Raw genomic sequence first — 27,222 nt, 5'->3', positions numbered from 1 at the left:
CCAGGTATTACAGTACAACTGTGTCCCACCAAACCCAAAATCATATCCTGTCCATGAAAAGAGAAAAACGATAACAATCCAAGCCAATTTGAAAAAAAAGCAAGCATTCTGCAAAATTACTTTTCAATCCATTGAGTTAATCAAGACAAATCTAATCTAAAGGAATCTTCTACACAAGAAATTATACAGATGTTGGAAATCCAAAGCAACATACACAAAATACTGAAAATTCCATGTAAATGAACAGACAGTTAACATTTCGGGCTAAGACCCTTCTTCAGGACTGGAAAGGAAGGAAGAAGCCAGAATAAAAAAGTGGGGGAGGGGAAAGAGGATAGTTAGAAGGTGATACGTGAAGCCAGGTTAGGTGGAAAAAGTAAAGGGCTGGAGGAGGAGGAACCTGATAGGAAAGGAGATTGGACTATAGGAGAAAGGGAAGGAGGAAGGGCACCAGACAGAGTTGATGGGCAGGTGAAAAGAGGTAAGAGGCCAGAGTGGGCAGTAGAAGAAGAGGGGAAGGGGACGGATTTTTTTTTAAACCAGAAGAAATTAATATTCAGGTCATCCAGTTGAAGGCTACCCTGATGGAATATGAGGTGTTGCTCCTCCTTGAGGTACCATGATGAGGTCACTAACAGGAGACCATAGACTCACATTTCAAACTGGGAATGGGAATTAAAATGGACCACCAGGAATTTCCACTTTTGGCGGATCTTCTTCTTCTTTTTCGGAAGCCCCCTTGGATCATGGATGAGTTGGTTTCTCTCTGGTTCTGTATGTTTAGAGGTTGCTGATGAAGTCAATATGGGGCCACAGATTCTTCAGCCTCTGGGTTAGCAGGTGGCTGATGTCACAGGTGGGTGTGTAACTTCTGAGATTGTCTGCTCATTCAACAGGCTTCCCCGTACTCCTGACAATGACCTTAAGGTTCTCAATAACACCCTGAACGTTCCTTCTCCACTTTGAGCAGTCAACTAGCAGTGGCTCCAGGAGTCAGTGAAGATGGTGGACTTCTTCAAGAAAGCTTTGAGGATATCCTTGAATGTTTATCTTCTTTCCTTCTAATCTCTTCCTGTGCCAGCTTTACTAATGGAGTATCTGATTCTGGAATCTGGTTTTGGACATTAAGTGGAATTTATTGCCATGTGCACAGTATGTTGAGGTACAGGTACAATGATAAAGATGTTTACAGCACTGCAGAAAGGTTCAATAAGTCATGTACCTGTTTGTGGTAATGGAAAATTCTGCATTAGCAGTTCTTCTTCGCTCGCTGCTAAGAGCTCCCTTTGATGTATTCGACTTTGCAAAGGTGTTAACAATTTATTTCTGTTGAAGCAATGTTCTTGCAAGAATTGTAGCACTATCTGCTTTATCATCAACCGCAGACCAGACATATTCTAAGAAATAATCATCTCTCTGCACGTCGAGCTGTCTCATCTATCTGAAGGTCAACTTGCTTATGCGTCCAGTTAGAGCCCACCGCTCCATTGTGAGGGTTGGCTCTACGTGATCATCACGACAAAAAAAGGACTTTGCTACGAAGTGAGCCCAGAAGAGTCTCCGTCTCTTTTCTTCTGAGTAAAGTACTAACTCTGCTGCAACAGTTTTGGCGTAGTCGGCAGGATCCCATTGACGGGGTTTGGACATTTAGGCAGAGTAAGGTCTGCAGGGGAGGTAAGGATTCCCCCTGTCCCGGGCTCCAGCTCCAGAGGAGTCCGGGTGAGTACGGCAGGAGGCCATACAAGAAGACAAATATTTAATTGAGACTACGGGTTCATGTCGAAGCGGGACCTTGGTGAGCTCTCTGTCTGTTTGTGTCCGGTGTTATGTGTGACATTGTGATGTTGGTGATCATATAAGTTCTTTCCAAAGCAGGAATTAATTATGGGACAGAAAAATAGTACTGGTAGAGTTCCAAAAATTGGCACTCCCAGTAGAAGAAAAGGAGAAACACGCAGGGTCTTGGGATTCCAACTGAGGTAGGAGATAGTGATCAAAAATTCAGCGGGGATGTTGGCGGCTAATGATCCCTACCCGAGGCCTGGATCACCGGTGGACATAGTTTTCAGAGAAACTGAGGTAGGTAGTTACGTGACCCCTTTCTGTCCAAATCTGTATGGGTGGTACCGGTATCAATCTCTAGAAGAAAGGGACTGGCCCTATAATGGGACTCTAAAGCCTCACATTATCCAAGCATATTGGAATGACGTTAAAGCGGGAAACGGCGATCCCGACTGGGATTTACCATATGTCTTGAGTTGTTTTCCCGTCTGGAAAATAATTGGAGAAAAGTATAATCCGTCCATAGCGTCAAAGAAACTGGGGCCCCCAATATTAGCCTCAGCCCCCATAGAACGAGTCACCACCTCCCCATCAGAACCAACTGTGGGTGTATTTCCTCGATTGGAGGAGCCGAAAGCGCCCCATGGGGACCCCTGGCAGGAACCTATTGACTATGCTTTAGCCCTTCATCCGCCCGCATATGAAGAAAGCGGGAGACAACAAAGAGAGGGGAGGGAACTGGCTCGTGCGGACAGTACGGAGACTGCTAGTGGATCGGGATGGGTTCTCCGCTCTGGATGTGAATTGTCCCCAGCGCAACGAGAACCCCGATTGAATACTGACAGTAATCAATCCGAGGTTAGCTCCTCTAATGCCTCTCAATTTCCACACATCATGGTCAGAAACGCTCTAATTCTGCATCCTTGGACCCCAGGAGAGGCTCGGGACATGCTTTCTAATGCTCCTAATCCCCTCAAGAAACCTGCTGCCTTTCTAAATTGGCTTGAACAAACCTGTATTATTTACGACCCTTTGCCTGCTGCAACACTGTTGACCGTAGCAAACTGAGATTGACCAGAACATCTGAATTAGATTCAGGTTTATTATGCCTGGCATGTATCATAAAATTTGTTAGCTTAGCAGCAGCAGCAGTTCAATACATTACATGATAATATAGAAAGAAAAATAAATAAATAGATTATAGTAAGTATATATATGCATATTGAATTGATTAAAATAGTGCTAAAACAGAAATTATACATGTTAAAAAAGTGGGGTAGTGTTCATGGGCTCAATGTCCAATTAGGAATCGTATGGCAGAGGGGAAGAAACTGTTCCTGAATCGCTGAGTGTGTGCCTTCAGGCTTCTGCACCTCCTTCCTGACTACATCCCAGACTCCTGAAAGAGGTGGCTGAAGAGAAAACATATGATCATGATAAAGGTCATGATCTTTCAAGAATCACTTGATTGTCATGATCCTAGAGGACTAGAAAATTGATAGTGTCACTCTTTAAGAAGGGAAGAACACAAAGGAGAGGAAATTATAAGTCAGTTAGTCTAACCTCAGTGATTGGGAAACTGATGGAGTCCACTAGTAAGGACAAGGCTTCAGGTTACTTGAAGACTAATGAGAAAATAAGTCAAAGTCTGCATGGTTTCTGTGAAGGGACATCTTACCTGACAAATCTATTAGAGTTCTTTGAGGAAGTAACAAGCAGAGTGGACAAGAGGCAGTGGATGTCATTTACTCAGATTTTCACAAGGCATTTGATAAAGTGTCTCACAGGAGGCTGCTTAACAAGATAAAACCCTATGGTGTTACAGGAAATGAACTGGCATAGACAGAGGAATGGATGACAGGCAGGAGGCAATAATTGGGAACACCTTATATTCCGTCTGGGTAGCCTCTGGCATGAACATTGACTTCTCTAACTTCCATTAATGCCCCACCTCCCCTTCGTACCCCATCCGTCATTTATTTTTTATTAACATATTTTGTTTTCTCTCTTTTTCTTCCTCTGTCCCTCTCACTACACTCCTTGCCCGTAATCTGGGATTCCCCCCTCCCCCTTTCTTTCTCCCGAGGCCTCCCATCCCATGATCATTTCATATCCCCTTTGCCAATCAACTTTCCAGCTCTTAGCTTCACCCTTCCCCCTCCTGTCTTCTCCTATCATTTCAAATCTCCCCCTCCCCCTCCTATTTTAAAATCTCTTACTATCTTTTCTTTCAGTTAGTCCTGACGAAGGGTCTCAGCCTGAAACGTCGACTGTACCTCTTCCTAGAGATGCTGCCTGGCCTGCTGTGTTCACCAGCAATTTTTATGTGTGTTGCTTGGGAATAATAGGGGTCTTTTCTGGTTGGCTGTCAGTGACTACTGATGTTCCTCAGGGGTCAGCATTGGGACAGCTAATTTTCACATTGTTTGTCAATGATTTAGATAGTGGAATTGATGGTTTTGTGGCAAACCTTGCAGATGATACAAAGACAGGTGAAGGGGTAGGCAGCGTTGAGGAAGCAATGCAATTGCGGCAGGACTTAGACAAATTGGAAGAATGGCAAAAATGTGGCAGATGGAATACAGTATTGGGAAATGTACGATAATGCATTTTGGTAAAAGGCAAAAAAGTACCGATTATCTTAATGGAGAGAAAATCCAAACATCAGTGGTGCAAAGGGACTTGGGAGTCCTCGTGCAAGATTCCCAAAAGGTTAATTTACAGATTGAGTGTGGTAAAGAAGGCAAAAACACTTGCCATTTATTTCAAGCGGAATAGAATATAAAATCAAGGAGATAATGTTGAAGTTTTATAAGACATTAATCAGGCCGCACTTGGAGTATTGTCAACAATTTTGGGCACCTCATCTCAGAAAGGATGTCTTGTCATTTGGAGATGGTCCAGAGGATGTTCACAAAGATGATTCCGGGAATGAAGAAGTTAACATGTGAGGAGTGTTTGGGAGCTTTGGGCTTGTACTCACTGGAAATTATACGAATGCACAGGGATTTCATTGAAGCCTACTGAATGTTGAAAAAGCTAGATAAGCTGGCTGTGGAGAGAATGTTTCCTCTGGTGGGGGTATTCAGAACTAGAAGGCACAGCCTCAACAAAACTGAAGTAAAGAGGAATTATTTTAGCCAAAGGGTGGTGAATTCGTGGAATACTCTGCCACAGATTGCAGATGAGGCCAAGTCCGTGGGTATATTTAAAACAGAAGTTGACAGATTCCTGATTGGTCAGGGTATCAAGGGATATGGTGAGATGGCACATGTATGGTGTTGAATGGGATCCAGGATCAGCTATGATGAATTGGTGGAGTAGACTTGATGGGCTGAATGGCTTAAGTCTGCTCCTATGGCTTAGGGACTTATGGTCTAACAATGAGAAGAAGGCATGCCCTGGGTGATGGGGTTCCTTAATAATGTACATCACCTTTCTGAGGTATTGTTCCTTTGAGGCATTTTGGGTAATACAGAGGCGAGTACCCAAGATGGAGCTGTCTAATTTTATGACTTTCTGTAGCATGATCCTGTGCAGTAGCCTCCATCCCCCTCCATACGACAGTAATTCAAGCCTGTCAGAATGCTCTCCACAGTACATCTACAAGTTTGAGTGTTTTTGTTGACAAACCAAATCTCTTCAAACTCCTAATGAAATATAGCTGCTGTTTTACCTTCTTTATAGCTGCATCAGTATGTTGGGACCGGGCTAGAATTTCAGAGATTGGTCACTCTCTCCACTTCTGATTCCTCTATCAGGATTGGTTCATGTTCCTTCGTCTTACCCTTCCTGAAGTCTACAATCAGCTCTTTCGTCTTACTGACATTGAGTGCTAGGTTGTTGCTGGGACACCACTCAACAAAGCTGGTATATCTCGCTCCTGGACGTCCTTTTGTCTCCATCTGAGATTCTACCAACATGGTTGTATCATCAGCAAATTTATAGATGACATTTGTGCTATACCTAGCCACACAGTCATGGGTATAGAGGGAATAGAGCAGTGGCCTAAGCACACAGCCCTGAAGAACACCAGTGTTGATTGTCAGTGAGGAGGAGATATTATCATGTCAGACCGAGAATGGGAACCAGATTCAAAATGTTTGGCCACAAGGAAGTTCTGCTTTTGGTAGATGGAGTGGAGGTGCTTGCTGAAGTAGTAGCCCAGTTTATGGCAGGTGTCCCCAGTGTAGAAGGGGACACATTGGGAGCACCGGACACAATTTACAATCACATCAGGTTCGCAGGTGAAGTGTGCCTGATCTGGAAGGACTGCTGTGGCCCTGCATGGAGATTAGGTGAGTGGGCAGATGTAGCACTTGGGCCACTTACAGGAGGGAGACTACAGCGGGGGGATGAATGGACAAGAGAAACGCAAGGCAGCAATACCTGCAGAAAGCGCGGGTAGGTAAAAAGCATTTTTTAGTAGTAGGATCCCTTTGGAGATGGCAGAAGTTGCAGAGGATGATATATTGGATGTGAAGGCTCATAGCGTGGTATGTAAGGACAAGAGGAAGTCTATCATTGTTAGGGTAGCAGGAAGATGAGATGAGCATGGAGGTTTGAGAAATGGAGGAGTTGTGGGTGAAGGCAGCATTAATAGCGCAGAGAAATGCCGTTCTTTAAAAAAAAAAAGGACATCTCTGATGTTCTGGAAAGGAAGATGTGGCAGAGGCAAAGGAACTGAGAATAGAGAATAGCATTTTTAAAAGATGGGAAGAGGTATAGAAACAGAAAATCTACAGCACAATACAAGCCCTTTGGCTCACAAGCTGTGCTGAACATGTCCTTACCTTAGAAGTTACCTAGGCTTACCCATAAGCCCTCTATTTTCCTAAGCTCCATGTACCTGTCCAGGAGTCTCTTAAAAGACCCTATTGTATCCGCCTCCACCACCGACACCGACAGCCTATTACATGCACCCACCACTCTCTGCACAAAAAACTTAAACCTGACATCTCCTCTATACCTTCTTCCAAGCACCTTAAAACTGTAGCTTCTCGTGTTAGACATTTCAGCCCTGGGAAAAAGCCTCTGACTATCCACATGATCAATGCCTCTCATCACTTTATATACCTCGATCAGGTCACCTCTCATCCTCTGCCGCTCCAAGGAAAAAAGGCCGAGTTCACTCAACCTATTCTCATAAGGCATGCTCCCCAATCCAGGCAACAGACTTGTAGATCTCCTCTGCACCCTTTCTATGGTTTCCACATCCTTCCTAGACCCGGTTGGTGGCATAGTGGCATCAGCGTCGGACTTCGGGACAAAAGGTCCCAGGTTCGAATCCAGCCAGCCGGCTCCCCTGCACGCTTTTCATCCGTGCTGGGTTATGAGCTGGTGATCTCTTTGGAAACTCACCCGGCAGGAGGCAATGGCAAACCACTGCTGTAACTTGCCTCGTACGCGATTCCTCACTACATCAGAGAGGCGGGGAGGGAAATCATCCGCTAACCAGAGAAACTCTGGATGCAACGTACCTTTCCTTTCCTTTTTCCTGTAGTGAGCACAGTACTCAAGTGGTCTACTATTCCCTTGTATAGTCAAGATAACAATGGGAATTAGTAGGTTTATAAAAGATATCAGTCGACAGTTTGTCTCCAGAGATGGAGAAAGAGAGATTGAGAAAGAGGAGGATGGTGTCAGAAATGGATCAAGCGAATTTAAGCGCAGGATGGATGTTAGAGGCAAAGTTGATTAAAATTGACGAGCCCATCATGGGTGCATGAAACAGCACCAATGTAGTCGTCAATGTAGCAGAGGAAGTGTTGGGGAGTATTACTGGGAAGGCTTGGAACATGGACTGTTCTACATAGCTAATGAAAAGGCAGGCACAGTTGAGGCTAATGCAGGAGCCCATGGCTAGCCCTCAACTCTGGAGAAATTGGGAGAAGCTGAAGGAAAAATTGTTGAGAGTGAAGCCCAGTTCTGCCAAACGGAGGAGGGTGGTGGTGGAGGGAAATTGGCTGGTTCTTTTGTCAAGAAAGAAGCAAAGAGCTTTGAGGCCTTCTTGATGGGGGATTGCTGTATAGGGACCGAACATCCATCGTGAAAATGAGGCACACAGGGCAAGGAATTGAAAGTTACTGAGGAGATTGAGAGCATAAGAAGTGCCACAGATGTAGGTGTGATGGGACTAAACCAAGTGGGATAGAACGCAAGAAAGGTAAGAGGACACGTTCAATGGGGAAGGAGCAGGAAGTACCAATAGAGGGTCCACATCAGGAGCACAGGACACAATCAATGATCCAAGCAGATTCACAGCTGACATGTTGCTTCACCTAGAAGGAGTGTTTGGGGCCGTGAATGAAAGTGAGGGAAAAGTTGAATTGGCAGGTGTAGCATTCAGGCTACTTGCAGGGACAAGTGACGAAAGGGAGGATAGTGGGTTGGATGAATGGGAATCGCGGAAGGAGCCCTCAATTTGAAATGTTTTGATAGTATATGTCTTCATTTTATTGAGAGGGGAATGGGGTATATGAAAGTAAGATATGGATGGATGAATCAGAATAAGATTTATTATCACTGACATACGTTGTGAAATTTGTTGGTTTGCAGCAGCAGTAAATACAATCCATAAAATTTACTAAAAATTATTAAAATGTGCAAAATAGTAAGGTAGTGATCGTGGACTATTCAGATCATGGAGGGGAAGAAGCTGACCCTAAAATATTGGGAGCGTGTCTTCAGGCTCCTGTACCTCCTCCCTTATGGTATTAATGTGTAGAAGACATGTCCTGGATGTTGAGGATCCTTAAAGATGAATGCTTACCTTTTTGAGGCATCACCTTTTCTGAAGAGGTTCTTGATGGTGGAGAGGTTGCAGCCCATGATGGAGTTAACTGAATTTACAGCCATTTTCAGCCTTTTTAGACACTATCTCTGCACAGTACATCAGGTCATAGAGCACTACAGCAGGGACATGGGCATTTTGGCTCATCTACTCTTTCCTGTACTGAATCCACAGGCTTCCATACCACTCTCATCTACATACCCATCCAAACGTCTCTTAAATGTTATGTTCAACCCTTATTTAACACTTCCGCTCTCAACTCATTTCACACTCATGCCACCCTCTGAGTGAAGTAGCTCCTGCAGATTCCCTTAAATATTTCACCTTTGACTCTAGTTCTAGTTTCACCCAATCTGACGGGAAATTGCCTGTATGAAGTCACCCTGTCTACAGCTCTCATAATTTGGGATCTACCTTCATGCACATGTGCTTCAAGGAATAAAGACCTAACTGATTCAATCCATCCCTGTAACTTTCAAGTTCTGGTATCATCCCTGTAAACTTTCTCTGCATTTTTTCAAACTTATTGATTTTTCCTGTAAGTAGATGACCAGAACCACACAAAATACAACTTCACTCTAACATCCCAACTCAATGCTCTGAGTTATGAAGGACGATGTCCAAAAAGCTCTTTTTACAACCCTATCTATCTGTTTGCCACTGCCAAGGAATTATGGATCTGGTTTCCCAGCTATCCTTATTCCATTGCACACCTCAATGCCCTACGATTTACTGCGTATGTCTTACTCAGGTCTCCCAAAGTGCAATACCTCACATTTGTCTGCATTAAATTCTATCTGCCATTTTAGCCCATTTCACAGCTCGTTCAGATCACTTTGCAAGCTTTGATATCCTTCCTCACTGACCACTACACCTCCAATCTTAATGTCATCAAAAATTTGCAGATCCAGTTTACCACAATGTCAAAATTATTTATATAGATAATACCTAGACAGAGTAGATCTGGAAAGGATGTTTCCCATGGTGGGTGAGTCTAGGACAAGAGGGCACAGCTTCAGGATAAAAGGATATCCATTTAAAACAGAGATGCAGAGAAATTTATTTAGCCAGAGGGTGGTGAATTTGTGGAATTTATTACCACAGGCAGCTGTGGAGGCCAGGTTGTTGAATGTATGTAAGGCAGAGACTGACAGATTCCTGATTGGACACAGCATCAAAGGTTATAAGAAGGCTAGGGAATGGGGTTGAACAGAGGAAAAAAGATCAGACATGATTGAATGGCTGAGCAGACTCGATGGGGCAAATGGCCTAATTCTGCTCCTATGTCTTATGGTCATATAAACAATAGACACATCATCTATCCCTGAAGCACACCACTAGTCACAGGACTCCAGTCAGAGAAACAACCATCTATTACAACTCTCTGGCTTGTCCTGCTGAGCTAACATTCAATCCAATTGACTAATTGACTATATCCTGAATACCAAGCAACTTGACAGCTTTCTGGACCAGCATCCCATGTTGGACTTACTAGTGTCCACATAGACAGCATCCACTAGGTTTCCTTCATCAACCTTCTTGGTAACCTCCTCAAAAAACTCTATAAGATTGGTTAGACATGGCCTGCCAAATACAAAACCATGTTGATGATCTGTAATTAAGTCCTATATATCCAACTACAAAGATATCTTGCCCTCCAAAACACCTTTCAATAATTTACCAATGACTTAAGTCAGGCTCACTGACCTACAATTTTCTAACTTATCCTCAGAGCCTTTCTTTAACAACAGAACTAGTAGAGTCTTTGATGACATACCAAAACTCCTTAACTGCCCAATGAAATACAGCCATCGGCATGCCTTCTTCATAACTGCATCAAAATGTTAGGCCAGGATGGATGTTCAGAGGAACTTGAAGCTCACCCTTTCTATTGCAGACCTTTCAGTGAAAACTGTTGTGCATTCTCCCAATTTCCCCTGCCCGAAATCAATAATCAATCTCTAGGTCTGATGTTTAGTTATTGAGATACGACTCCCATGTATACCTTCTCATCAGCACCTAAGATTCTGCCAACAACAGTTTTGCCATTGTTGAATTTATAGATGGCGTTTATACTGTGCCCAGCCACAGAGACATGAAAGTAGAATGACTAGAGCAGTCATTACATCAGTTCCAGTCCTGATGAAAAAATTATTTACCTGAAACCCATTACCTGTGTTACTCTCTCCATTGATGCTACCTGATATGCTGATTTTCTCCAGTTATCTTTTTCTGTGTTTATTGCAGACTCCCAGCAACCATTGTGTTTTTGCCTATATGTTACAGTAACTGCATTTCCCCACAGGTACAATTTGATTGCAATGCTGCATCTGGTTCCAGCTTTCACAGCCAAATTCAGCTACAGATTCAAATTGCCTGCCAGACTTTCAGTAATCACTCAACTCTTATTGCCAAATCAAGCAGAAGACAGGAGCTCCACAACACAGGCAGGATTGTAGACCACATTATTGACAATGTGTGTTGGCAATGTTATTTAACTAAAATGAATGGCCTGAAAGACGGAGTGAGGGGATGCGCCATAATTCTCCATAGAAGCAGCTGTGTGGCAGAGTGACCATCAGTTCAAAAGACTGCTACCGTCCTACCCACCTTGGTATTCTCTAGTTTCCATTTGTGGCTTCCTGTCACCCATTCCTAACATGGTGTCTGGTAGGACAACTGAGCTGTGATTTAAACAAAAAAGGGAATATTAGAACATGATTAAAGTCTAAAAATACAAAAAATATATAAAAATACAGTATGCTGGAAACCTTCAGCAAATCGGACAGCTATGTGAAAAGAAAAACTAAATTAGTTTCAGGTCCAAGATCTTTAATAACTAGGAAAGAAAAAAAGTCAAGTCATAGTTTTAAGTTTCATCGAAGGTAACAATAAAGATGCACAGGAGAAAAGGGAATGTCATGATCAGGTGAGGCCGGGGGGACGGGATGCAAATGTTCTCTGATCAAGTGGGGAAATAGGAGCAATCTTAATATGCTAAACAAAGAAGTGTAATGTGCTGCAATATATACGACTGTGGGAAACATCCAGCAGATAAGGCTGTGCTAATGGAGACAGAAAAACTGATGACTTATAGCAGAAAAGGCCTGCTATGAAAGAGAGAGTTACTAATGCATCATTGCTAAATCCTGACCTCACACAAAAGTTCAATGTTTCATCATTTATCTCCCGCTCACCCACTCCCGCACCCCACAATTTCTATCCTGTTTTCATTTTCACATGGTCCATTTCTGATTCCTCCCTCCACTTACTGGATCCCTCCATTTCCATTGTAGATTGTCTTTACATATACATCCTACAGACTCTCATGCCTGTCTTGACCACATTCCCTCGCACTCTGCTTACTGAAAGAACTCAAATCCATTATTCCAGTTCCTCCATTCCTCTTATATTTGCTTCAATGACTTTCCACACAAGTGCCTCTGAAATATCTTCCTCCTTCTTGAACATTGGGTCTCCCAAGTCCGTTGTAGCAGGGAAGAAGCCATGTTTCAGAAGAAAGGAAGATATTTATTTTTAGCAATACAGCACGGAACAGGTCCTCCCTGCCCAATAATCTGCACCACCCAACCATTCACCTACTTAAACCCCCTAGACTAATCACAGACAATTTATAATGACTGTTATTAGACCATAAGACATAGGAGCAGAATTAGGCCATTGAGTCCGCCCCACCATTTCATCATGACTGATCCCAAATCCCATTCAATCCAATACATCTGCCCTCTCACCTTATCCCTTGATGTCTCGAACAATCAGGAATCTATCAACTTCCACTTTAAGCATACCCCAGACTTGACCTCAACTACAGCTGTGGTAGACCACCCCACAGATGCACCAATCCTTGACTAAAAAAAAATTCTTCCATACTTCTGTTCCAAAAGGTTGCCCCTCAATTTTGAAGCTGTGTCCTCTAGATCTGAATACCCTACCATAGGAGACATCCTCCCCATATCCACCTTATCTAGTCCTTTCAACATTTGGTAGGTTTCAATGAGATCCCCACACATTCTTCTAAATTCCCGTGAGTACAGGTCCAAGGCTGCCGAACACTCCTCATATGTTAACCCCTTCATTCCCAGAATCATCCTCGTGAACTTCCTCCAATATATACATCCTTTCTGAGATAAGGGGCCCAAAACTATTGACAATACTCCAAGTGCAGCCTGACTAGTGTCTTATAAAGCTTCAGCATTATCTCCTTGTTTTTATCTTCTATTCCACTTGAAGTAAGTGCCAACATTGCTTCTTACCTTCTTTACCACAGACTCAACCTGTGAATTAACCATCTGGGAGTCTTGGAGGAGGACTCCTAAGTCCCTTTGCACCTCTGATGTTTGATTTTCTCCCCATTTAGAACCCTATTGTTCATTTTACCAAAAACGCATTCACATACATTTCCCAATACTGTATTCCATCCACCACTTCTTGCCTATTCTTCCAATTTGTCAAAGTCCTGCTGCAATTACATTGCTTCCTCGGCACTACCTACCCCTCCACCTATCTTCATATCATCTACAGACTTTGCCACAAAGCCATCAATGCCACTATCTAAATCACTGACAAACAATGTGAAAAGTAGCAGTCCCAATACTGACCCCTGAAGAACACTAGTAGTCACTAGCAGCCAACCAGAAAAGACCCCCTTTATTCCCACTTGCTGCTTCCTGCCTGTCAGCTATTCCTATATCCATGCCAGGTCATTTCTTGTAACACCATAGGATTTTATCTTATTAAGCAGCCTCATGTGAGACACCTTATCAAATGCCTTCTGAAAATCCAAGTAAATGACATCCATTGCCTTTGCTTTGTCCATCCTGCTTGTTAATTCCTCGGAGAACTCTAACAGATTTCTCAGTCAAGATTTCCCCTCACAGAAACTATGCTGACATTTGACTTATTTGATCATTAGTACCCCAAAACTTTATTCTTAATAATGGATCCCAACACTTTCCCAACCACTGAGGTTAGGCTAACTGGCCTATAATTTCCTCTCTTTTGTCTTCCTCTCTTCTTAAATAGTGGAGTGACATTTGCAATTTTCCAGTCCTCCGAGACCATGCCAGAATCAAGTGATTCTTGAAAGATCATGACCAATGTATCTGTTATCTCTACAGCAACCTCTTTCTGGACTCTGGGATGTAGTTCATCCAGTCCAGGTGACTTATGCACCTTAAAACCTTTCAGTTTGCCTAGCACTTTTTCCTTTGTAATAGGATGGCACTCACTCCTGCTCCATGGCATATAGCTAGTGCCTTCCACGATAAAGACTGAAGCAAAGTAATTATTAAGTTCATCGACCATTTCGTTGTCCCCATTACTACCTCACCAACCATTTTCCACTGGTCCAATATCAACTCAGTTCCCTTTCATTCTTTATATAACTGAACAAAACTTTTATTATTGGCTAGTTTGCTCTCATACTTCATTTTTCTCTTCTTATAGTTCTTTTTAAATTGCCTTTTGTTGGATTTTAAAAAGTTCCCAATCATCCAACTTCCCACTCACTTCTGCTATATTATATGCCCTTTCCTTGGCTTTTATGCAGTCCTTAACATCCCTTGTCAGCCATGGTTGCCTACCCCCACCATTTGAGAACAACTTCTTCTGTGGGACATATCTATCCAGTGCTTCGTGAACTAGTCCCAGAAACTTCATCCTCCCCACTAGTATCCTTCTCCAATCCATCTGGGGAAATTCCTCTGTTATGCCTCTTTGTAATTTCCTTTATTCTACTGTGAAACTAATACATATGACTTATGTTTCTCCCTCACAAATTGCAGTACGAATTCAATATTATGATCACTGCCTCCCAAGGGTTCCTTTATGTTAAGCTCCCTAATAATATCTGGGTTATTACACAACACCCAATCTAAAATAGCCTTTCACCGAGTAGGCTCGACCTCAAGCTGCTCTATAAAGCCATCTTGTGTGCATTCAACAAATTCCCTCTCTTACGATCCAACACCAACCTGATTTACCCAATCCCCTTGCATGTCGAAGTCCCCTATTACAATTGTAACATTACCCTTATTGCATGCATTTTCCAGCTCTTTGCAATCTTAACCCCACATCTTGGCTGCTATTTGGAGGCCTATATGTGATTCCCATAACGGTTTTTTTACTCTTGCAGTTTAACTCCACCCACAAAGATTCAACATTCTCTGTCCCTATGTCACCTCTTTTGAAAGATGTCATTCCATCGTGTACCAATAGAGTCACACCTCCACCTATGCCTCTCTGTCTTTGTTATGTGTGCATAATAAACAACTTCATTTCCCAGTGGGCAATGTAAGCAATTCAGCCAAAACTGGAAACTAGTCGCACATGCTCAGTGCTGAACAGCAGTCCAGTAATAAAATATTCTAGTCTAAACCCATGCCAATTTTCTCTTTATTAAGAACAAACATAACATGGTGTCAGAAGTTGGAGTGATGTCTAAACACAGAGTAAATGAATACAATGCACGACTGAGAAAGAGACTGTGTGAGTACACAAGGTGCTAACAGCAAGTGACGAAGAGAAGCGGGCCAGCAAGGCAAGAGAGCACATTGTTCCTGAAATTCAGCAGTCACCAAATTCATCAAGAAATTTAGGTGAGAGGCCAAGAATTCCCATTGTGGATAAGCTAAGTCCTCCCACACCTTTGCAGTTTACCAGCAGTTTAACTGATAACTGGAAACACTTCAAACCGCAATTTAACATACACTTAGCAGTTAATGGAGTGAGAGGGACCGATGAAAAACTCTAAGTGTCTTTGTTCTGCATGTAATTGGTGAAGGGGCTTTGGACACCATAACAGCTTCCAAATTGATGAGACAACATTTACATTGAACACTCTGATGACAAAATTTGAGTATTTTGTCCCAAGTAAAAACATCTTGTTTTTTTCCCCATGACCAGAAACAAGGTGTTAGTTTTGACCAATACTTAGCTGAGCTACACAAGCCAAGTCCTGTGAATTTGAAGATTTGTGAAGCTCACTAGTTAGAGACAGAATAGTTCACGGTACTTCAGATAATGGACTTAGAGAAAGAAGGTTGCGGGGAAAAGATTTGAAGCTGGAAGAGGCTATAAATATGCGTAGGGCGGCAGCACAAGCTAAGGAGGTGCACAGAGCAGACACAACAGTGCATGTTATGAAAACAGAAGAGCAGTGCGCAAGGTGTTTCCCAAAGCATCAGCAAAAGCAAAGAGGAAGGCTCAAACAGCAAATGTGGAGGTAGTCACATTCCAAAGAAACGTCCTGCTTATGGGAAGTCTTGCAATAATTGTGGGAAGAAGCATCGTTCTGCAAAGTGCTGAGAAGCTGGGGCTACCAACAGAAAGGTGCATGTAGTTGATGAGGAAATGGAGAAAGTCTTTGTGGATTCTCTACAGACTGCTGGTACTGGTAAAACAGAATGAAATGTTGTAACTGTGAATGAAACAGCAATTCCATTCAACCTTGACATCACAGCCCAGGTGACTCTGTTATTCATGGTTGTTTACAAGACTCTCACAGTAAAAAGCAAGATTTACCCAGTGAAGTTAAAAGGCTACACTGGGGAGAATGTTCCTGTGAAGGGGAAAGGAGCTGTACAGTGACCTTCAAGCACAAGGAGCAACACCTAAAGGCACAGCTACTGATTGTAGAAAAGAGTACAGCCAATATTAGGTCTGAGTGCATTTGAAAAGCTCAACTTTGTGAAAAGAGTTTATATAACCAAAATTCATGGAAGAGCACGCAGATGTCTTTGAGAGGCTTAGATGATTACCTGGTGTACACAAAATTCATATAGATGAGACTGGCTCCTGTTGTCCGTGCATGCAGGAAAGTTACATTTGCACTGAGAGGCAAACTTAAACAAGAACCAACATGCATGGAATGGATAAATGTCAAACAGAAAATAGAAGAACCAACAGATTGGGGTGAGCTCACTGGTCATTATGCAAAAGAAAAATGGAGCATTTCAAATATGTCTAGACCCAAGAGATTTCAATGAAGCAATCAAGAAAAGCATTTTATTGTCCCAGGTGCCAAGTGGTTCAGTAAACTCGACACATCATTATGGTTTTGGCAGCTGAAGTTCGATGAGGCAAGAATGAGACTGTGTACTTTTAACACACCATAGGGAAGATATTGCTTTATTTGGCTTCTGTATGGGATTCTGTCCACACCAGAAATCTACCATAAATCCATCCCTATGATTTTTGAGGACACACTAATGTCAAGACCATGATAGATGACATCATCACCAAGTAAGAACATGATGCATGACTGCGATAAGTGCTTGACATGACACTAAGTGTCAATTTGAAATTAAATAAAGAGAATGAGTTTGGTGTTAAGTCACTAACTTTCATAGGAGATGTCATATTTCAAGAGTATAATGTGGAAGCAGATTCACAGGTTTCGTAAGTGAGACAGAAGCCACTGACTATGGATAAGCCTATTAATTATTTATTTACAAACAGTAAAAAATACAACCAAACATCTAAGTCCCAGAGTTACACAGACTAAAAAAATACATATTCAAAAAACATACTTCGCTAAGACTAAGAGTACACAACTTGAGCATACTTTCACAATGGTTCTTCAGCACTGGTCGCAACCTCAGTGTGAAGAGCCCCTGCAGACAAAATAAAAGAGACGCAGCCTCCCACACGTGCTATTCTTAATATATCCCTGAGGTGCCTGAAAATGGACACCTATGCCACGGCACACAAGGCAACTAGTGAGAAAGACCTGCTGCATATTTCAAATGGACCAATTAATGACTGGCACGATGGAAGTGGCTTTCAACCAACAAGTAAACTAATTGCCACGTAACAAAGAGGGAGTGAAGCCTGACCCAAGAAGGACGTCAGCTATTGAAAACATGGAGAGGCCCCAAAACAAAGAGGAGGAGAGACATTTCCTGGGAATGGTGACTTACCTAGCTAGGTTATTCCCTTCACTGTCTACTGTGTCAGCATCACCTAGGGTCATTCCTTGAGCAGTGTAATGAGCGGATTTGGTCTCAAGAGCGTGCTTCCAGAATCTTGGCTGATGCGCCCCAGTACAGCCTCGGAGCAGTATTACTGCAGCAGCATGAAGACATATGGCAACCTGTGGCCTATGCATCAAGGGTTTCAAAAAGTGCAGAAGCCAACTATGCTGAGGGAGAAATTGCTTCTCACCAGTACATACAAGTACCATCAGTACATCTATGGATAACCTTTTGAAGTGAAGACAGACCATAAACCACTGGTCTCAAATATGACCAAACAACTGAATGATTGTCCCCTAAGGATACAGCGTATGTTGAGAAGGCGACAGAAAGATGATGTGAAGACAATCTACACACTGGGAAAATATATGTTTGCTGTTGATGCGCTGTCTTGAGCAGACAAGAAAAGAACAAGTGACCAAGAGATTAATGCAGATATACAGGCCTATACACCCCCATTCCAGTATCTCCTGATAGAACAGTGAAGATTAGGAAAGCAGCAGGGACAAATGAAACCGTGAAAGTAATCAAAAAAGCAATAGGAAAAGGATGGCCAGCAACATGGAATGACTGTCCAATGTGTATTTGGAATTACTTGACATGTAGAGCTGAAATGACAGTAGTGAAAGATATAGTCTTCAAAGGGTATGGGTTTGTGATTCTAGTGTTACTATGCAAGGAAATGGTCCAGAAGATATATGAAAGGCATCTCAGTGAAGAAAAATGTAAATGTAGGGCTCGTGAACTGATGTACTGGCCAAGAATAAACCAAGACATCAGCCAGACCACTGCTTCATGTGAAATTGTCTTGCCTCCAGCCAAAGCAGCAAGCAGAACCCCTGACACCACACCCTCTTCAGGCAGGCCGTCATTCAAAGTTGGAGTGGATATGATTGATTGTAATGGGAAGAGTCATATTATTGTAATAGAGCACTTTCCAAATTACGCAGTGGTTGAAGCACTGCAATCAACAACCAGCAAAACAATCATTACCTTCCTGAAAGCTGTGTTTGCGAGGCATGGTGTTACAGGTGAAGCGGTATCAGACAATGGTCCACAATTTTTGAGCTATGAATTTGAGTCCTTTGCCAATAATTGGGTTTCAACATAAAACTTCAAGTCCACATCATCCAAAATCTAATAGTCTAGCAGAGAGTTCATCAAGGTAGTGAAGGGCCTCAGCAAGATGGGTGAGAGGATTTCCACAAAAGACTAATGATTTACAGAAGTGTGCCACTGTAGGAGAGCCTTTCACCAGCCCAAATGCTGATGCATTGACGCATGAAAACCTATTGACAACTAAGGGAGCACACAAGGTCAAATTGACTAAAATGAAAGGGAAAGAAAAAGAGAAACAGTATCACAAGACTACAAAAAGCCTAGCGGCCCTGAGCTGAGAGATCGAGTGCGAGTCTGAGCTCATGATTCTGGCACATGGTCCCAACAAGGATATGTTGAGGAGAAAGTAGCTCCACATTCCTACCAGATCCAGACTGGGCGAGGGACACCTCTGAGCAGAACCATGTGGATCTATGACCACATGCAATAACCCATAGCTATGACCCATCACCTGCCAGTACACCAAAGGGGCCAACAGATGTAAAGAAAAAAAATGAACATGTTGATCAGAGTTCTCAGAAAAACACAAATATTAAAACAAATTAAAGAAATACACCTGTGAAACAAATAGCAGACCAAAAGGGATCATTAAACAACCTCAGAGACTGATTGAAAGATGCTGTGTGGATAAGGGACTGCATTGTTCATTACAATAGAAGTTGACAATTCAAAAAGAAAAGGGACCATCTACGAATGTAGATTTTTTGTTGGAAAGGATTATTGTTCCTTGTAGGTTTATGAGGACATAGTACTGTGTTTGTTTTTCTTTTAAGGGGGAAGATGTGTTACTATGTATGCATAATAAAGAACTTCAATTTCCAGTGGGCAATGCCAGTGGTTCAGCCAGAACTGGAAGCTATGACGGTGAGCAGATCACACATGCTCAGTGCTAAACAGCAGATGCATAATAAAATGTTCTAGTGTAAACCCATGCCAAATTTGTCTTTATTAAGGACTCACATAACAAATACCAATTAACCAGAATGTCTTTGGACTGCAGAGGAAACTGGAGCATCTAGAGGAAACCCACATGCTCATGGGAAGAACATTCAAACCTCCTTACAGAGGACGCAAAATTGAACTCCGAACCATAATGCCCTGAGCTGTAAGAGCATTGCGCTACCCACTACACTACTGTGACACCCCAGAGGAACCCATGTGGAATATTTCATTTATTTCCTGTACTTCTGTTCTCACCACCTCACCTCTAAAGAAGTAGGATAGAGTTTCCTGGTCCTCACTTCCACCCCACAGCCTCCATATTCAGCAGATCATTTTACCTAAATGTAACTCAATTCCATCAGCAGATCTCCTCCAATGCCAACAACTAGTTCCATCTCACAGTATTTTCCCATATAACTACAAGAAATGTCCGTTCCCTTTCCACTGTACAGAAATCCAAAACAGTCTTCCCAGGTGAAGTAGCACTTCTACCAGTCTGATGTAAAGCATTCAGCTTTGAAACTGTGGTTTGCTTACTAAAGATATCAGCCACAGATTATGAGACCACGTTGAATAGGATCTGCATTCACAAACACGAGAAAGTCTGCAGATGCTGGAAATACAAGCAACACACACACACACACAAAATGCTGGAGGAACTCAGCAGGTCAGGCAGCTTCTATGGAAAAGAGTAAACAGTCAACATTCTGGGCTGAGACCCTCAATCAGGATCTGTATTCAGTTGCCAGAAGTGATCCTGAGCTTCCTATTGCACACTACTTTCATTCTTCATCCCACATCCACTTTGATCCATCTGCCCGTGATCTCCTGCAGAGTTTTAATGAAGCCCAAAACCATTTCAGAAAAAGCAACTCATTTTCCGTCTGGACACATTACAGTCTTTCAGAATCAATGTTGTAAGATACAACTTCTGGTGACTCACTTGCTTTTTGTTTTCTCACTGGTCACTTTGCAGTGGTATTGGTTCAGCCTCTCTGTCTCCGCTTACACCATCTGATCTGCTGCAAGTCCTACAAACCAGCATTTCACTGAATATTACACTTCCTTTGTTCCATCACCTTCAAACTGCCCTTATTGACTACATTACCTCTACAACTTTTCCCATGGAAACTCTCTCCTCACTCTATCACACGTATTCCCTTTGGCCTTTCTATCCCTTCCCCCACTTCTTGGCAACTTAAAATTAACTAATCTTCCTCTCTTTCCATTTTCTAAAGAAGAGTTTCAATCTGAAATATTTTTCCTTCCACAGGTGATGTCTGACCTATTGAGTATTTCCAGCATTTGCAGGGTTTTGATTCATTTGTTACCTGCAGACAAGAATTACAATAGTTCCCTCACTGATTCCCTCATACTACCTTCTTCAAAGCCACATGCTTCAGAAATGACTTGTGCCAAGTCTTGTTCCTTCATTTCTCTTGTGTTCAGTGACTTCTATCGCCTTCCGCTCAATGATTCAGTTTTCAAATTCTCATTATTGGCCCATGCTCATCCCACTTCTTTTCTCTGTAAGCTCTTCTCAACCTCCAAAGTGTTTTGGTTCCTTCAGTTAGGAATCCCAGACTTTGACTGCTCACATTTATTAGCAATGTTTACAAATAACAAAACTATACTTTCTATGTTTCTATCCCTATATCTGACCACCTTTCTATCTCTTCACTCTTTTCAAACCACTCATTGACCAATTGCTTACTCATCTACCCAAACACAGTATTATGTTAAATTTGGTTTGACAAAACTACTGTTTAAAGTGTCCCAAGGTGTTTTATTTCTTCAAAGTCATAATACAAAGACAGATTCATTGTTGTTGATGGTAGAATGCCATCCCTCCACAAAGTATTCGTAAAACACGTAAGCAGTGCGTGTGACTAAATGTAACTCTTCTCCGTTATTCATTCCACCTCAGTTGGAGATGCTACATGCATATTTTTCTCAATTTCTTATCAGGACTTAGGCATTATAGGCAATGCCACCACTTATCACCCATTGCTCACTGCTCTTGGGGAGGTGGTGGTGAGTCTTCTTGAACAATTACTGTCATCAACAGGTAAGTACTCCAACAATGCTGAAGGGTAAGGATTTTCAGATTCATAACATGCAAATATGAAGAAAGAACCACTGACTTCCAAGTCAAAATGGTGTGTGTCTTCAAAGAGAGGCCTGAAACTGATGGTGTTCCATGCACTTGTATAGTCATAGTCATACTTTATTGATCTGGGGGGGGGGGGAATTGGTTTTCGTTACAGTTGCATCATAAATAATAAATAGTAATAGAACCATAATAGTTAAATAATATGTAAATTATGCCAGGAAATTATGAAATAAGTCCAGGACCTGCCTATTGGCTCAGGCTGTCTGACCTTCCAGGGGAGGAGTTGTAAAGTTTGATGGCCACAGGCAAGAATGACTTCCTATGACGCTCTGTGCTGCATCTCAGTGGAATGAGTCTCTGGCTGAATGTACTCCTGTGCCCACCCAGTGCATTATACAGTGGATGGGAGACATTGACTAAGATGGCATGCAACTTGGACAGCATCCTCTTTTCAGACACCACCATCAGAGAGTCCAGTTCCATCCCCACAACATCACTGGCCTTATGAATAAGTTTGTTGATCCTCCTGGTGTCTGCCACCATCAGCCTGCTGCCCCAGCACACAACAGCAAACATGATCACACCGGCTACCACAAACTCGTAGAACATCCTCAGCATCGTCCAGCAGATGTTAAAGGACCTCAGTCTCCTCAGGAAATAGAGATGGCTCTGACCTTTCTGTAGATAGCCTCAGTGTTCTTTGACCCGTCCAGTTTATTGTCAATTTGTATCCCCAGGTATTTGTAATCCTCCACCATGTCCACACTGACCCCTTGGGTGGAAAGTACCTTAGCTCTCCTCAGGTCTACCACCAGCTCCTTAGTCTTTTTCACATTAAGCTGCAGATAATTCTGCTCACACCATGTGACAAAGTTTCCTACCGTAGCCCTGTACTCAGCTTCATCTCCCTTGCTGATGCATCCAACTACGGCAGAGTCATCCGAAAACTTCTGAAGATGACAATACTCTGTGCAGTAGTTGAGGTCCGAGGTGTAAATGGTGGAGAGAAAGGGAGACAAGACAGTCCCCTGTGGAGCCCTGATACTTATACTGTTGCACTCATACGCCTTGGTATTCAAGATCTGGGGAAAGAGCCAAGGGCAATGACAGCAGTGTATTTTATAGACACTATGTACCAGTGGTAGAGGGAATAGATACTAAGGGTGATTGATGGTCTCTCAGTAAAGCAGGTTGCTTTCTTCTTTTACACTTGAGAGCTTTTAACACAGAACTCATTTTGGTAAGTTGATTATATACCTTTAATCTCCTCATTCATTGTGGATGGTGGAAAGGCCTTGGGTGACAGGATGTGAGCTACTTGCTGCGAGGTTCCAAACCTTTGACCTCGTCCGTTGAATTTCTTATTAACGGTGTTGTATAGGATATTTACGATACAGAAAGCAGTAAGTAAAATGCCACTCAACAGTAAGAATCAGAGGTTTGACTCTCTCATGTTGAAGATAGCCATTACCTGGAATCTTTGTGGGGCGAATGTTACTTGCTATTTTTTTTAAGCCATGTCTGAACATTAGTGAGAGCTTGCAGCAAGTCATTATGGCCGGTTACATTTACTAAGGTGACTTGTCTAAATTTCAAAATACATCTCATTTCATCCTCCTTTGCTATACAACTGTAACTTAGAAAACTGATATAAATAAATATTTAAAGAAATATGATAGTTTGCAAGGCCAAAAGAAAAATACAGGAAAATACGACCATTTGGATGTCTCTTTCAAACCTTGAGAAATATACATTTTATGGATAAAATGTAACCAAAAAAACAAGCCATCAAAAAGCTTTTAATATTAAAATGGAAGACATTGTACATATTTTGAACCACAGAAACAATATCTCTGACTTAATAGTAAAAGTGCCTCACCTTGGCTCCAAGTTTTTGGCTTTCTCCTGATGTTCTGTGGAACTGACGGCATTTACTTCCATGACCCTAGTCCTTTCCTTCTCAGACAGATGGTTCCCTTCACATTCCTCATCATTTCTCACCAGATCTGTCCCTTCAGCGGAGGAAATGTGCTCATTGGCTAAAACACAAGAAGATCTTAAAAAGCTGAGATTCCTGTGTTTGCTTTATCTCACTTGAATATGCTCTGGTTGCCAAACAGAGGGATATGAAATGTTTGAGGAAAGTCCGACATCTCAGAGTATTACTGAGGAGTACATGAGGTGTATCAGCATACATCCAGGAATGGATGAGACATACAAGGTAATAACTGAGAATGGTGTGAGAAATATTAGCATCACTATGGATTATGTGCATGCAGAAGACATTAGTTTAATTTGGCATTATGCTCAGCCAAAGGGCCTATTGTTGTACAGTACTTTTCAAAGTTCTATCTACTGTGGGTCTGGGACTTAATTCAGCATGCCATGTAAATCAGAAATTATATCTGATTTATTAGAGGTGTATGGATTATATCATCAACTCCTTCTTTGAGGATGGGGTGTACTTGAAGCTTTTCCAAGGGTACCGCTAAGTACTTTTCATTGAGGCATTTGATAAGGTCCCACATGGTTGGCTGCTACACGTAAAGGCATAAGGAATTGTGTAATAGCTGATTAATTGGATCCAAAATTGTCTTGATGATTGGAGATAAAAGGCAGTGGTTTTCTGATTAGTTTATGAGTCTTAGTATACTGCAGTGATGGATTCCGGGACAGCTTCTGTTTGTGATAAATATTAACAACTTAAGTGAGAATGTAAGCAGTATAATTAGTACGTTTCAAGATGACATGAAACTCATTGGAGATGTGAATTGCATGGAAGTTCATCTAAAACAGGATATGATCAGATAGCAAGTTGGACAAACCATCCGCAGACAGAAATATAATCTCCACAAGTTGTGGGATGATGACTTTTGAAAAGTCAAATGGGGGAGGACATTAATGGTGAATGACAGGACACATCAGCACATCCCTTTTTAGATACGGGGCCCAAAACAGTTCACAATACTGTACTCCAAGTGAGGGCTCACCAACACCATATAAATCCTCAACATTACAGCCCCCTCAAAATCAATGCTAACGTTCCATTTGCTTTTTTAAAAACGTAAACCCGAGGAATTCTGCAGATGCTGGAAACTGAAGCAACACACATCAAAGTTGCTGGTGAACGCAGCAGGCCAGGCAGCATCTCTAGGAAGAGGTACAGTCGACGTTTCGGGCCAAGACTCTTTGTCAGAACTAACTGAATGAAGAGCTAGTAAGAGATTTGAAAGTGGGAGGGGAGGAGAGTTCCAAAATGATAGGAGAAGACAGGAGGGGGAGGGATGGAGCCAAGAGCTGGACAGTTGATTGGCAAAAGGGATATGAGAGGATCATGGGACAGGAGGCCCATGGAGAAGGAAAAGGGGGAAGGGGGGAGAAAACCCCAGAGGATGGGCAAAGGGTATAGTCAGAGGGACAGAGGGAGAAAAAGGAGAGAGAGAGAGAAAGAATGTTTATATAAATAAATAATGGATGGGGTACAAGGGGGAGGTGGGGCATTAGCGGAAGTTAGAGAAGTCAATGTTCATGCCATCAGGTTGGAGGCTACCCAGACGGAATATAAGGTGTTGTTTCTCCAACCTGAGTGTGGCTGACGGAATATAAGGTGTTGTCCATTTGCCTTCCTCACCACTGACTCAATCTGCAAATTTACCCTTTGGGAATCCTGCACAAAAGCTCCCAAGTCCCTTTGTACCTCAGATTTTTGAGCTTTCTTTCCATTTCAAAAATACTGTATGCTTTTATTTCTTCTACCAAACTGCATGACCATATACTTCCTGAAACTGTATTCCATCTGCCACTTCTTTGCCCATTCTCCTAATTTGTCTAATTCCTCCTGCAGCCTCTCTGACTCCTCAACACTGCCTGCCCCTCTACCTATCTGTGTCCCATCCACAAACTTGGTCACAAAACCATCAATTCCCTCAACCAAATCATTGACACAAAATGTAAAAAGTAGTACTCCCAAAGCAGAGCCTTACAGAACACCACTTGTTACTGGCAGCCAACCAGAAAAGGCTCCCTTTACGCAACACACACAAAAAATGCTGGTGGAACACAGCAGGCCAGGCAGCATGGTACAGTCGACGTTTCGGGCCGAGACTCTTCGTCAGGACTAACTGAAGGAAGAGCGAGTAAGAAATTTGAAAGCGAGAGGGGGAGGGGGAGATCCAAAATGATAGGAGAAGACAGGAGGGGGAGGGATGAAGCCAAGAGCTGGACAGGTGATTGGCAAAAGGGATATGCGAGGATCATGGGACGGGAGGCAGAGGGAGAAAGAAAGGTGGGGGGGGGAAGCCCAGAGGATGGGCAAGGAGTTATAGTGAGAGGGACAGAGGGAGAAAAAAGAGAGAAAAGAAAGGGAAAAGAAAAAAAAATAAATAAATAACTAAATAAGGGATGGGGTACGAAGGGGAGGTGAGGCATTAATGGAAGTTAGAGAAATCAATGTACATGCCATCAGGTTGGAGGCTACCCAGACAGAATATAAGGTGTTGTTTCTCCAATCTGAGTGTGGCTTCATCTTGACAGTATATATCAGAATTGGAATGGGACATGGAATTAAAAGGATCACTGGGAGATGCTGCGTTCTCTGGTGGACAGAGCATAGGTATTCAGTGAAACGGTCTCCCAGTCTGAGCCGGGTCTCACCAATATATAGAAGGCCACACCGGGAGCACCGGACGCAGTATATAACCCCGGCCGACTCACAGGTGAAGTGTCACCTCACCTGGAAGGACTGCCTGGGGCCCTGAATGGTGGTGAGGGAGGAAGTGTAAGGGCATGTGTAGCACTTGTTCCGCTTACAAGGATAAGTGCCGGGAGGGAGATCGGTGGGAAGGGATGGGGGTACAAAAGGACAAGGGAGTCGCGTAGGGAGCAATCCCTGCGGAAAGCAGAAAGGCGGGGTGAAAGGAAAGATGTGCTTAGTGGTTCTTTACCTTCTGCCAATCAGCCAATGCTTTATCCATGCTAGTATCTTTCCTGTAATAAATACCATGCGCTCTTAACTTGTTAAGCAGCCTCATGTGTGGCACCTTATCAAAGGCCTTCTGAAAATCCAAGTACACAACTTCCACCAATTTTCTGTTGTCTATATCCTGCTCATTATTTCTTCAAAGAATTCCAACAGATTTGTCAGGCAAGATTTCCCCTTATCGAAGCCATGCTGACTATGGCTTATTTTATCGTGTGCCTCCAAATACCCCGAAACCACATCCCAAACAATGGACCCCAACATCTTCCCAACCACTGAGGTCAGACTAACTGGCCTATAATTTCCTTTCCTCTGTCTCTCTTCCCTCTTGAAGAATTGAGTAACAATTTTCTAGTCCTCTGAAACCACACCAGAATCCACTGATTCTTGAAAGACCGCTGCTAATGCCTCCACTATCTTTTCAGCCAGGGTTCTTTCAGAACCCTGGGTGTAGACCATCTAGTCCAGATGATTTATCTACCTTCAGACCTTTCAGTTTCCC

General features: G+C 42.6%; 1 protein-coding gene across 6 annotated transcripts in view; it reads right to left on the bottom strand.

Annotated features, from left to right (window-relative positions):
• dnaaf1 (dynein axonemal assembly factor 1) overlaps window positions 1–27,222 on the bottom strand; it is a 162,423-nt gene that overhangs the window by 110,059 nt on the left and 25,142 nt on the right. For all 6 annotated transcript variants that reach the window (XR_011889223.1, XR_011889224.1, XR_011889225.1 and 3 more), the window contains exons 3-4: window positions 23,622–23,781; window positions 11,186–11,259 (exon numbers count right to left, since the gene is read on the bottom strand). Coding sequence is in view for 3 of the 6 variants with exons in the window: in XM_072279240.1 (XP_072135341.1) it covers window positions 11,186–11,259; window positions 23,622–23,781 (234 nt within the window). In the remaining 3 variants the exon portion in view is untranslated. The remainder of the gene's footprint in view (window positions 1–11,185; window positions 11,260–23,621; window positions 23,782–27,222) is intronic.

The sequence above is a fragment of the Mobula birostris genome, chromosome 15 (genome assembly GCF_030028105.1).
Source record: "Mobula birostris isolate sMobBir1 chromosome 15, sMobBir1.hap1, whole genome shotgun sequence".
Taxonomy (NCBI): domain Eukaryota; kingdom Metazoa; phylum Chordata; class Chondrichthyes; order Myliobatiformes; family Myliobatidae; genus Mobula; species Mobula birostris.
The sequence above is the reverse complement of the archived record's forward strand: the minus strand, read 5'-3'. Positions and strand labels throughout refer to the sequence as shown.